This window comes from Epargyreus clarus, unplaced genomic scaffold (genome assembly GCF_041222505.1).
Source record: "Epargyreus clarus isolate Ecla_fem2 unplaced genomic scaffold, WU_Ecla_fem_2.2 ptg000021l, whole genome shotgun sequence".
NCBI classification, from domain to species: domain Eukaryota; kingdom Metazoa; phylum Arthropoda; class Insecta; order Lepidoptera; family Hesperiidae; genus Epargyreus; species Epargyreus clarus.
This window is the reverse complement of record NW_027332228.1, coordinates 10,192,202-10,206,426: the sequence shown is the minus strand read 5'-3', so window position 1 is coordinate 10,206,426 and position 14,225 is coordinate 10,192,202. Positions and strand designations below refer to the sequence as shown.

The following is a 14,225-nucleotide window of genomic DNA, read 5'->3' as shown; positions in this document are numbered from 1 at the left end:
GCCCTATCACACAAGTGAGTTACTTTATCTGTTTTTGGCGATTGCATTTATGCTTCATGACGTTTTTCTGAGTGACTACAGTATCAAAAACGCGCGTTTTAACGTCTACATTAATGTCACATCCCGTTTTTCGAATTTATTTGCGTTCGTTTAAGCGTGAGTAAGTAGATTGTGAGCGTAGATTGGGCCGTTGTAGATATTAAATAAATATCAAATTTTCGGACGCATAAGTAATAAATCCGAAGTACGAGTATATTATGTAATAAATGACATAGCTATAATTTATATAAATCTTTTCGTATCAACTATTTTGCAAACAATATTCTCAGCTTTTAAATTCATAATTAATGTTGTTATTAATTAATTCATATACATATACGTTTTTATATTAAAATAATTGTAGTATATATTAAAATGATATGTTGCGACAATATGTATATTACTATTTAATATTTTTATGCAATAATAAAATGCATAATAAATATAATCACAAATAAACCCTTAATATATGGAAGGATTGCAGTTATAAGATAAATAAATAGGCCGTTTTAATTACGGGACGTAATAATGTTTAGCAAATAAAAAAATACAAATTAGTGACATATAATAAATGTAACAATCAATAGAAAATGTATAAATCTGTTTTAAATTATTCTCTTAGCAGAAATATATATAATTCATTCGGCTATGCATAAACTGAACCACAGCTAGTAAGTACATTAAAATTTTAATAAACACTAACATTATATGGATACTTTATAATTAAGTATCTGTACTGATACTTCATTCATATAGACAGTGTCCATTTCACTGAAATAAAACATAATTTCGCAAATAAATATTGTACTAAGCTATTTAAAATCTTACTTGGCAATTGCCAGTACGCTACATTGCAGTCCTTTACATAAACATCCGCTTCACGAAATTTAACGGGCGGTCATCTGAAGACAGCGGCCTTCGAGCTTCATGTTCGTACTCATCTTGGGTGTAACCAGCACAGGGGGTCATTCTCAGAGGTCTCGTAGACGACGAAGCACCACATCTGTGACATTGGGTCCGCCTCACACCCAGAGGTCTGCGCCACCACCATACCCCTTCAACGGATGCCTCGTAGCTAGCCTTATCAGACCTCCTCGCGTCGTAAGTGGACCAGTTAGACCATGAAGACGTGTCGCTGTCGCATGGAGTGACTGGTGCGCTTCGAATTGGCTTTGGATCGTAAAACCTGTTGCTTTCCTCTGATAGTGACCCGCGTCTCTGAAATTATTGAGAATACATTATATGGATAGATATACACATGTTAAGTAGCCTTATTAATTTGTTTAAATAATAGCCGTTACAGGCTATCAGTTAGAAATTTTGTCGCTCAATTTGATGGTACGTGGGTCGAATCCCAGGCACGCACATTTAAGTTTTAATTATGTGCAATTGTATATTTTAGAAGTTAATTGTCATTAGGTAAAAGAAATAATCATCCTACACATCTGAGACATTTTTTTAAAGCTTTCAAAGTCTTGATATTAATCGTATCACAAGTGTCATGTCTAGAAATCCAGCAGTAGTATAAAAATATTTCTAAAGCTCATAAAATATTCAGGGATTTTATTATCTGTGAGGCCAGTAAAGCGTAAACAGGAGCAAAGCGGATTAAGGTAATCACAGAGGCCTGAAAATACACAGGGCAGATACGTGATCCTAAAATAATATAAGAAGTCCTTTGACCTATTGACATTTTATAAAATTAATAAAAACAATGACAAAAATGTCTTTTTTATTAAATTGATGGATTATCCATCCATCATCCAGTACTGTTAACGGCAAGTGTACCCATAATACCCATGTAATATCTGTTATTAACCCCAAATAGGATTAGGCTTCAGGCTTACCTCATTATTAGGGAGAAACTCATGGCTAGCAATGGGACATAAAATTAGGTATATAGAAACTATAGTAGGTATTTTGACTATTCTATTCTTACCCGCATAACGTTGAAGTTGGGTAGTCTGAAGCGTCACACTTCCTGTAGGAACTTCACCGGACACACGCCCTGGCGGTTGTCTCCCGAGCGGATCATCACCATGCCGTCCACTTCATCACCAACTTGGATCACAATTTGGTCGCGAAGGAGCATTAAGCCGTTGTCTCCGTCGGATACCTGGAATTAAAAGACAGATAAAATTTGATATGTTTTCTTACTAAAGATTCTTTCTCTTTTCTTAAAGTGCCTCTCCTACTGTCAGTTGGGTGAAATGTATCCTGTTTTGTGCCAAGCGAAGTAGGTCTTCTACACTTGTAATATTGGTCAAATATCCGATGTTTACTTGAAGTTACATAAAGGAATGATTAGTCATCTATACGACAAAAATATCTAGTCCAAAAAAATCTAGTTTCAACAAAATATTATATTTTATCGTAACATGATAATGTCAATACCAAATACAATGAATCATCTGTGACAAATTTTAATTTACCTGAAGATTATGCGTAACTTGCAAGGGACGCTCTCCAGCTTGAAGCTTGGTGCAGTATTTAGAAGGGAAGTATCCGATTTTTCCCAAGCATTTTCCCTTCCACCAGTCTGGATCAGATGTATCGATCACAGTTACTTTGTAACCAGCTTTCAGATCTAGTTCATCGGCGTGACGGGACTTGAAGTTATACAAGATCACGTAGAGATTCGTCGGCAGAAGACGTTGATGCTTCTGGAATGAAACAAAATCCTGCTGAAATAAAAGATTATATCCATATAGAGAAAATCATTGCTTAAGATCGTTTAATAGAGTGTTTTAAATACGTTACAGCTAAATGCATGTTCATCAATACTGCCATCAAATAGGTATATAAAATTGATTTATACCCAAGTACATTAGGAAAATAGGTATTCTCCTAATGTTCTTTGGTTCAAAATTACTCACAAACAACAAATTAATATAATTTCAGAAAAATATCATCATCAGCTCCATGGAATGGTATTAAGTTTAAAAGACACGTGCACGATTTAACTAAAGATACGTACAAATAACTAACTAACACAAAAGTAATAAGACTAGTGACTTACACTTGGTTGCTTCACTGGTGATGGGCATGGGCTAGCACTGTTTGAAGACAAGCTGCGTTCAGGCTCATCGGGAAGTTCTACGCTGCTCATGCGGCCTCCCTTAGCGCTCAGAAGCCTCCTTCCGTGTACTGGCGATGACGGTGCTATACCAGAATCATATATCAGAAAATAATCCTTAGCAGTAAGACTTTTCAAACCACAAATCGAGCCGAATGAAAAATTATCGAAACTTTGAGAATCACAAATTTGAGCTACTCGTATGTTAGTTAAAACTTTTATGAAATGATTAAAACTTTTCAGTAATTTCGATTGCGTCAAAGACATTCAGATGAAAAAATAACAACAATTTCATATATTTTTTAATAGTTTAGGAAGCTTAATAAGTTTAGGATAAGATAATAGAGTTAGGATATATATAAAATGATTTTAGGTAGGTATTTAATTCTGTACATACGATGATTCGTCAGCATTAATATAATACAGATTAATTAATTAACCGATCGTTAAATAAGATTAGGTACATCATGTAGGTAATTCGATTACAACACTAAGTGGTTTATACGCATTCTAAGCTTGTTAATATGTAGAACATAAGGTTAAGCCAAACACAAAAATGTAAATAGTTTGATAATCTTCGTATATTAATTATGGAGATAGATTTAAATTACGACAAAACAGCTTTTTAGTCTTTATAAGTTTATCGGAGTTCGTTAAAATCATTGAGCTTGATAAAGTTTGTATCAATCACTACAGATTTGACAATGTATTAGACAAGCCTTTAATAATCCATATCACATACAATCTTTAGGTACAGTTTCCATTTTTGCGTTGGATTAAGCTCTGTTCAAGCATAAAGCATTGTTAATTACTGCGTCAAGACAAACAATGTTGCTAGAATAAATCAATACTCATTAACGAATTTCGTTACCCTTGGAGGGTATTGTCTTATCTCAAGGTCGACTATCGTTGTACAAAACAACTAGCAACTGATCCGATAAAGCTCTATTTATACTAGTAAGTTATCTGTACATATGAAAACAAAAGGCGTTGCTTGTCTTGGCGTCAGCTCGCTTAGAGTAAAACAAAACGTACATGAACGAGTGTAGTACTGAAACGTGTTACTACTTATTTTACTAGGCGCATATCTCATGCTAGTTGCTCTGGTGTTACCTAGAAACAGAAAACAAAATGAAATAAAGTGGTCACATGCAAAACGATAACAACACGAACGTGACAGGGCGATAAGTGGCGACAGTGATCTAAATAAGTAATTGAAAACGTTTGGGTATTACCACGTGAAGAGGTTTATTTGCGATTTAGGTCAGTCCATTTCGCAGTCTCTTAATAAAGGCCATAAAATAGAAACATTAACATAGAAGTATCGTAGGTAAGATCACCTAAGGACGACGTCGAAAGCACACCACGTAAGGAGAGACTAGACAGTAAAGCATATCATCTGCTAGTACACAAAAGCTAAGCCAAGGGTTTAAGGAATAGAACATCGATTGTGCCCACATAACAACGCCCGTTGACATAAATATTAACCAGAGTCCAAAGAACCAATAGATAAAAGAAAATTATTCAAGAACATTTAACAAAATCTATGATGCTTATAAAAAGTAGGCCTTCACACCAGCGTTTCCGTTATCTGTAATGTGTCTGATCATAATGTCATCGATATGATACTTCAGCGTTGAAACGCTGCCAATATTGTGTTGAACAATGTGACTTTAATTGATAAATCTTAATTAATTATGTATCTATTATAACGAGATCATCATTACGATGCGGAAAAGTGGTACTTGAATTAAATTTGACAATGGCGTGCTCTCGAGTTTAGTGTGGGACGCTACTGTGAAGGTATTCCAAGGGTAAATAGTGGAAGCATAATCGAAGTTAGGCGAAAGAAGGTTGTTTGGACCCAGTTATAAATTACTCGATGATCGTACAGAGAACGCGGCTGCCCTGCGCGGGCTGGTCTCGCTGCGGACGGCGCCTCAGCTCCCCGCACTCCGGCGAATCCAGTGACAGGCTCTTCATCCTAAGGTTCAACTTTTGACGTCTCGGCGAGTGCGGCGCTATAACAGTCACGTGGTATGAGCATCAGGAATTATAAACTTACCAAATCCTGATAACTATTACAAACCAGTGCTCTGTTGTTTAAAATGTATTTGTGAGGGATTATGTTTCATGTATTAATGATATTTATATGAATGTAAATTCTCTATTGCAATTAAATTATGATAAACTTTAAGTCTAAATTTTAATACCTACGTAGCTTTAATTACAACAAGCTTATCGTTATCGTAACATGTAAATGTTAAATGTAATGTTATCTAAAAAAAGGAGCAATATTGTTAGAGGGAAGACATTTATCACAAAATTTTTCATATTGTTAGGTACTGACAGTTGCCAATACAAAATAATTTTATAAATATTAAAAAATTTTGGGAAAAATGTCTTAAGTGTTTTCTTAAATTTAAATTAATTAATATTAGGCTAAATACTAAGAGTGCGTAAGCATTGCAAATAAACATAACTAGATACCAAACAGTAAAGTTAGTAAGTATATAATTTGTAAGAGAAAGGGATGCAGAGTAGGACTGTGAATGTAAATGTGACTAAGAAACCTTAAGAAATAACTACGAATTGGAAATAAGCTTCATTTATTTAAATTTATGCTGCTTTATTATTATGAGTCTGATTCGCTACAAAATTGATCAGTTTCAGAATTCTTAAGCAGCTCGTCACCAGCAAATTCATTGAACGTAAATGATTCGCTTTATTACAATGCTTATTGCAACGAATCTCTCAATTCGGAATTGTTCTACGGGGATTCGCTTATAAACGATTTTATTTGTACCAGGTGAGGGACTGGTGCGGTCTGCCTGTCTCAACATTTGGGCACTCTTCGAGTTCTTCATCGAACCTGTGTGGACAAGTAAACATGAACTAATCTATAAATGTTTCATTACTAGCTCAATTTTTCCGCGATAATCTGAAGTCTTCAGAGTTAAACTAAATCTGTGAACTGTAAATTGTGAAGAAGCCTTTGAAACAAAATAAGTAAGCCAGTTAAAGTCATTTAAGATTAATTTTTTTGCCCTTAATTTGCTCGGCGTGAATAATTTGGAAAAAAATAATTTTTGCTCAAGCCACTGTGGAGGAGTTAATAGAAATCCGTGGGTGCAAACGAAATATTCGGCATGAGATAATCGGCCAAAAGACATACGCATGCGATTATGAACACTCCGCGTCAGCATCAAGCCATGCACCACTTACATACTCGTACATCCAAACGCCCAAGGAGCAAGGCGTTAAAATTAATCATAAAAGGTAATAGTATAGTGCAACGCTTGGGAATCCAGAAACAAAGAGATTCAATTCCGACTTTTATTGAAACAATAACAATATACATATCACAGAACGCGGGGCGTTTCGGGGTAGTACTAATTAATATTCGAGAAGCGGCTGATGCAAGAAGCCGAATTGCGCGCTGATACAGTGCTCTTGTCGAGACGACGATATTAACAATTTTTTCCCGTGAAGTTACATATTACTAATCATTTTTTCTTGCGAACGCTTGCCGTAGGCTTGAGAATCGAAGGCGGGGGATCTCCGTTCTCCTTAATGAAACATAAAGGCTGTCCGAAAGGTCGCGTCGTTGTCTGCTCCGATTCTGCAAAAGTAACGCGCGGACAAAACAAATAAATAAAATAATATAAATTAAAATAAACATAAATAATATAAATGAACGAGAAACAAAAGTAAAATTAACAAAGGTGTCGAGGTGGGATATTTTAAAGGATCTGTTCGGAAACTCAATCTAATCATTCATGAATGAATCATTTCGTGGAGGGAGAGGATTAGGTAAGCATCTATGATTAACGAGTATTGGCCGAGCTTGATCTATTTATTCCTATTATCTAAACTAAACACAGCTATCGCACAAAATAAAATTAATGTAAATCATAAGAAACAAAACACACAACAAAAACGAGGCACTGAAACCCAGTACGAAGACGGAACAAACAAAGCTCAGAAACAGCTGTGAGACAGAGAGCGATGCTACGGCCGTGGGCGCGTACTTTCCGGTAGAGAAATGGATCGGTGCTGCGGCGAGCCGCGGCGCGACTTCGAGCCCCACATGGACAAACTCTTGACGCCGGCGAAGAGCCGCCGCCGCACGCCGCCGTCGGGTCTCGCTGCGCCTACCGACAAGCACCGCTCAGTATCGACCGCACCCCGCCCCCGCCCTGCGCCCGCGACTAACGAATGCGTGCAAAGTCGACACTACTGAAAACGAGTGATCTGAGTGAAGCTGCCGGTCGGCCGTCGCGCGACGCGTCGGCGCGGGCGACGGTCGGCGGCCTATGCGACTCGAGCGGAGAAGCAGCGAGCCGGGTGCGGCGCCAGACCTGAGCTAGAGGAGATTTGCTGGGGCGCCACCGCGAGCCCGGCGGTCGGCCGCGCCGGCGAGCGCGCGGGCGGGGGCTCCTCCGGCGCCGACACGCGCACTACGGGGCCCCCGCGCGAATCTCCTCCGCCCGGCTTCGCTATTTCGTTGGCCCGCTTCAGAACTTGGTAGGTCTGATCCACTTCCTCCTCTGAGCATCGAGCGAAACGTTAACATTCAATCTCGGTCACTAAAGTGTGGTCGGTACGAAACTCAAGGTATATACGGTTCAGGATTTTGTTTGTTTGTTATTAGTAGTGATTCTGGAAGTAAAACTGTTTAAGGTCTGCTGACAAAATCGAAGTGTTAGTTCTGTCGTATGCCGGACTTCGGAAGGGTGCACGGGGATCACTCCTGATTGACTTATACTGTACCCTCATCATAGTAGCTATCGAAATCATCATCGAACTCGACAGATCCCTTGAAAGAGATCCTGGTGAGTCTTTGTCCTGGCAGCCAACCGTCCTCCTTGCCTGAACAACGTGAAGTTAACTTCGGACTGTGTACTTTATTTGTGCGTGTATTGCAGTTGTAATTCTGTGTGTATTTAGGCAAGCTCCATTCTGTGGTGATTGAACTTTAACCCTAAATATGTATAAGCGGGATGCTCGCTAATAAATGTGAAACTTATTGCGTCGTATAAGGCAATGTCAATTTTCAAATGTACTTAAATCATTAGCGGTCTTGAGACAACAAGCCTATCAGATTTTTGACGCTTCTTATTTCACCTTAGACATAAGATAATAATATAAAATTCAATTATATAAAAACGAATATATCCTTGAAAGTGCTGAAATAAACGGCACATTATACGAGTACATACATATAACTTACCATAACGTATACATAAGTTAAATCAGCATTAAACAGAAATACAAAATCATTAGTCATTATTTCCTATTGTTAAATCAAAGAAATGTGTGTAAGTATATTTGTGATTATGGGAGTAATATTAAGTATAATGTATTCTTATTTTTATACTTAACTTAAAATATATAAAGTATATTAACATTACTTCAAAATAATATTAAGAGATTAAAAAGACCTGTTACGTCTATTCATAACTAAGAAACTAGCTTAACAATAGTATTTTTTAGTAATTTGGACCATAATTTAATTAATCATTTTGTTTAAAAGTTAATAGACAAAGTAACTTACTTTCTTCATCGTAAGGGAGTTCTTGGACTCTATGAGCTTCTATTTCGGATGTGCTCTTTTGTCTGCGCAGGAGTCGCGACTTCGTCTGACATTTGCCGACTGATGGCATACAGTCAGTATGCACGTTCATCTTGCATAAACGGCAGCGGAGGCCTTGCCGAGTGTGGCCTGTAACAAACGAAGTATGTATTAAATTGTTATTTTACAATTCGTAGATAGATAGTATGCTTGACTATATCTACCAAGTAAGAAGTCATACAACTGAAATTATCCAATTTTAGGGTTTCTTAGGCAAATGGTTAAAACGAATTCTATATAATATCGTCCTGTCCGTATGTCACAGCCACGATAACCATTTCATTATTTTAAACATTATAGATTAAATAAATATGTCAGGACGTAGACATTTCATTACATTTTAGTCAATACTTAGTTCCAAGGAAAACGACACTAAACTTTAGAACGAATACAGAATCATGACTAAGATTAATTTACGGTAGCGAAGCCTCCAGCTAAATAGGTACTTTGTAACTAAATATGATGTAATTACTTAGTCTTGTTTCGAGAAACATTTTGAATGTTTCAATCTTCACGATTTTCGTGATGTTTTATTCATGAGAGATTGTTTACAAAGTTTAAAATGTATCGAGCGAAGTGATAAAAGGTTTTGCAAAATCGCGATTTTCACTATAATCTTCAGCTTATTTCAGTCTTGTTATATACTTTGTAAAGACGTTATTTAAGACGTCTTATAGTGTTCCGTTGGCCTAAATTGCCATTGACCCGAAAGTTGTGTAAATTGCTCGACTAATATTAATGTTAAATTTCCACTTAACAGTTTTATTAGGGCATCAATATCTCCAAAACCCAAAGAAAACGCGGCTTCTGGGATAAACGGTTACACAAAACTATTTTTTAAATGATTATCAATTACAACCAAAACAGCAGCCATAAGAAGTATAGCTATAGAAGAAAGGAGATTTTTTAACAAAATGTATCTTCATAAGGCTTTTTTATTTTATATATCACAGTGCTTTATGATGAAAATGTCAAATAATCACTGTTTTCTTGATTAAACCATAAATCACGTAAATACCTACAATCGTAGAATTATTAAAGAAATGTACCTACATAATAAGTATAAGGAAAGTTGAGGCATAATGTTCGTCGTAGCGCCATTCCAATTGACATTGGTACCAATCGTGCTAGGCACAGACTAGTTGTTTTGTGAACGCCTGATAGATGGTAGTCAGCGAACATGTGCCAGGCGGTGGCAAACAAAAAATAATCATGACCTTTGCTACACAAATGACTTTGATTATGACTTCTAGTATTTACCATAGCGATTACAGTCAAGTTAATCAAGACTTTGGGTAAAAGGGTAACTTTGTTGTTTCATTTTGTAAATCGAGGTAAATGTGAAATCAAGGGTAAATAATACACTCGTGCGATATAGCTATAGCATAAAAATAAACGATCATTTCATCTTTTGCGTATTTCCATCAAAATAAAAAATGTAGGTACCTAATTAAAGATGATTCATAATATTCATATCCATATACTTACTGTATGTTTTATTCATGACTATAAATTCAATCATGTACTACTTTAAAAAGTTTAATGCGAGTTAAAAAAAAGCGCACGCCGTTTCGTCTTTTAAATTTTCTTAATTCACTTTAAGTATAAGTACATAGACAAATACTGTAGTATCTAGAATAGACATAATAACAACTTTTAAGTAAAGGGCAAATTCTTACCTCTAAGAACTTGGGAGCAGACATCACACGGTGTAATTTTCTTGTAAGTGTATTCTTGGAAATTATGCGCGTCGGTATCACCGCCGGCACGCATCCCATCTCTTGTTGCTCCATTCCTCCTAAAAACCGCCAGATAATTACAAATTACTTGCACACGTTTATTTGTAAAACTACACACACTGTATGGTTTTCATAATTTCCAATTGAACTACGCACCACATTCATTAAATGAAAACAATACTGAAATAATGCATTTAGCATTTTAAATCCTATTTCTATTATGTTCACCCTCGACAAGCAGTAATCAGTGAAATCCAAACAGATTGTTGTGTAATGGGTCATTTATCACTGTGTTGGTATTTTCCAGGCTGTCAGTGGGTTCCTACGTCACGGTACTGATCGATGACGTGCAAGGTCAAGAGTAGTAGTGAATCAGTGAGGTCAACAATAATCCACCCATGAACCGACACGACAAAATGCAATTATTATCTCTAATGCATTAGACCAGCGCCCCTTAACCTTACCTAGATAGCAGTAATAAAAGTAACAAGCCATTTCCCTTCTCCTTAATGCATTTTTAACTGCGAGTTCTGTATATTATACGCCTGTAGATAATATACATGTCGTCACTGGAAAGGCTAAAAGTCTAACACGCAAAGTGGCCCTTTTGCTTTCCAGTGACGATGTGTTATGAATACCAATATTAAATAAGTACCACCCACAACATACCAGAATCTCAAAAGAAAATTGTTCATAAATTTTGTTTCAAAGCTAAGTTTATTTTCAGAATTAAAAAAGGCTCCTATAAACATAAGGATAAGGCACGCTGCTCTTCTCTGAATTCTATAAATGCATTACGGTATTGGTGTATGTAGTTATTTTACTAAAGGAATGTGCTAGGTTGTGATGGTTAAATTAAAAACACAGTGATAGGTTTACTATGCATCATGCATCCTTACTGCTGGGGTTTATGAAGCAAAGAAATACTGATTCCACAAGCAACTTGAGCAAATAAGTGATGTGAAGGAAACAGGCTGTAAGATATCGTATCGTGTGACTAAACATGCCAATTTAATTAATTGTTTATTTCTACGTGCGAGGGAGTAGTAACATGAGTTGGCATGTTATGTATTACATTTTACATAGGTTTCTCAGTACAGGCATACGACCTACGGGGTTGAATTACCTCATTGCCATAACCGTCGACACCGCGTGGTACATTTGATTTTTTCTTACGATGCAAAAAGAGAGAAACATTAAAATGAACATGACATGTGTGATAAAATTGTTTAAATATAATTAATATGTGCGGAAATCTGTGATGCACGTGTTAGTGAAATTATTAGTAGTTTAGTAATGTACAAAATACTTTTAAGGTATTGTAAAATGTCGTGTAATTATTAAAAAAGCCATCACAGATTTTTGTACAAACGGCAGTATAGACTAAGTAACCAAATTAACTCTTAATTCTCATATAATGTATACCATAAAAATAAAAAAAAAAACTTATTCTTTAGCAGGAGTCCATTGGTTACTTTGTCCAATAGACGTAAATGATTCAATTTTTATGTTAAAAGTAAATGAAATTAAATATTTAATCTGTCGTGTTAAGGTGAGTATCAAAGTATAATTGAATCACTTATGCTAAGTATCTTTCTTCGGACATAAAAAAATAAACATTAATGGATATACCTAATGTACAAAGGTAATGTAAAAATTGCTGAATGAAAATTTAAATCGTTCGTGTCGCTTATTTACTACGTCATTAATTTATGTTACATAATTCCGTGTAAGAAAATTTATGTGTGAATTACCTTTAAAATATTTATAGTTTTATAAATTTAAATTATGTCTTAATAAGTATTATTTTGTAATGTATTTTTTATTATTTAGTAATCATTAAGATTTAGTTGGTCGGTCTCTGTTTTAATATTTTTTATTATTTGATTTTGTATAGAGAAATTTAAGATTATTTGATATTTTTGTGTAAATTTAAACTCAAATGGAATTATTATAAATAATTGTACATTAACCTAGTATTGTATAATCTTTTAGGGAGTCTATTTATTACGTATGCCGTTACCTATAATTGTGGGGACACGCCCTTATATTCTCTACTTGTTATCTTTGTAAATTGTCATTGTGTTAACTGCGTTGGTGAACCTTAATTAAATAAATACTCTAAATACTTCCAACTACAAAGCCAACGTAGGGCTTAACTTCAGACAGGCGATCCCAAGATAATAATATCATTATGCAAAAAAAAAGGTTATGAGGTTTTGATAGTATAATTGTACTGAATTTTACTCAACACAAATTGCTGGCAGACTGAGTTCATTGTACACAGTGTCGGATTTAGTAATGGAGTAGGCCCACCCGGGAGCGGGGTGGCAAAATATTCGAAGGGTGGCAATTTTAAAGGAATTTTAAATTCAATATTTTTCTCGAGAACTCTATCAAAAAGAATAGAGATAATCATCGATCGATTTATTCTTACTTTATCACTTCTATGATAAGATTATTTCTTCAAATTTTGAAAGTATTAGTAAGATTTTGAAAATGATTGAAAATCTTACTAAAAGAGAATAATTGGGTACTTTAGGCACATGGCAAGGTAAGAAAAGTAATCTGGAACAGCTTATGCTTCTTGACATTATGAGTGTTGACTACATAAATAAGAAAAAAATATGTGTAAAACCGAGAAGTCTCCAAAAAAATACGTAGTATGTTTTACAGGCTTAAGGTCAGGTGAATTAAAAGCAAATTACCAAATAATAGAATTGTTCCTTGGTGCACGACTGTCAATCATTATAAAACAATTTTTTTCGTTAAAAAAAACTTCATTAAAAACGTAGCATTATCAATTTACCTTACTACGTAAAAAAGCTCGCCTCGAAATAGGCACAGGGCAAATCTAACCTAAATCTACCTCTGATTAAATCTACGTTACATTGTAATCTTGACAACAAATTCTGTGAATAATGTACATTTGACACGTAATGTGCTGTTATTTTCTTGTTAAATAAATATGATTGTTCATCCATTGTTGTATGCGCCTCGTTACGTTGTATTTCTGAAAGTATTTGTTCAGAGTTCGTGTCGTGTCAACACTTGTATTTTGTAAGGAAAGTTTTGCTCAGAAGTGAACACGATGTATTATATGAGTACGTAGTCAAGGGTTCCGTTTGTACAGCTTTTGTAGTGTGTTTTGAAGTATTACGTCTACAAATAATATAATTCTGTCTCTCTTCGGTCTTTTCAGTGATTGTAAGGCTCCGTGCAGACTACACTACGAGTACGTCTACAAAAACCCACTTTAGACAACTCATACTTTTTATTTAATTTGTAGTAAGTACTCTGCCACAAAATTGTTGACGCCGGCATAATAATACCGTATTAACGTAAGCCTGAATCAGATAATATTCAGATATCGCTCAAATAACAAATATAATTATCCTAAATAATAAGCTTATTTAGTGAAGCCTAACATTTACTGCACTAGTGTTTAATCTCGTTAGGACAAGACGTAGCATCTAACAAGCTTCTTACGATTATAACGGCATTAACTTGAAAGACATTTTCTTTGATTTTCAACTATTCTTGGAATCACTGTACTGTACTCACTGTACTGTACGGCACAGCTGTAGACATGAGTTGTAGTTTAAATATCTGTATAGTATCTGTACTGTACTTGTTTTATAAATGTAATTACATAACTAATACGCGATATAAAGAATAGGTTACATCAGAAAAGTACGGCTAAAGTGACTAATATTATTAATGCGAAAGTTTGTAA

The 14,225-nt window shown here is 35.3% G+C and overlaps 1 protein-coding gene across 1 annotated transcript in view; it reads right to left on the bottom strand.

Moving 5' to 3' along the window:
* Nucleotides 1–531: 531 nt before the first annotated feature.
* The window catches only part of Stacl (SH3 and cysteine-rich domain-containing protein), a 258,237-nt gene continuing 244,543 nt past the window's right edge, over nt 532–14,225 (bottom strand). Inside the window, exons 13-21 of the mRNA XM_073084326.1 lie at nt 10,430–10,548; nt 8,673–8,840; nt 7,477–7,665; nt 5,008–5,136; nt 4,151–4,228; nt 3,059–3,201; nt 2,472–2,702; nt 1,979–2,155; nt 532–1,257 (exon numbers count right to left, since the gene is read on the bottom strand). Of these exons, the coding sequence (XP_072940427.1) occupies nt 2,012–2,155; nt 2,472–2,702; nt 3,059–3,201; nt 4,151–4,228; nt 5,008–5,136; nt 7,477–7,665; nt 8,673–8,840; nt 10,430–10,548 (1,201 nt within the window). The 3' untranslated portion in view covers nt 532–1,257; nt 1,979–2,011. The remainder of the gene's footprint in view (nt 1,258–1,978; nt 2,156–2,471; nt 2,703–3,058; nt 3,202–4,150; nt 4,229–5,007; nt 5,137–7,476; nt 7,666–8,672; nt 8,841–10,429; nt 10,549–14,225) is intronic.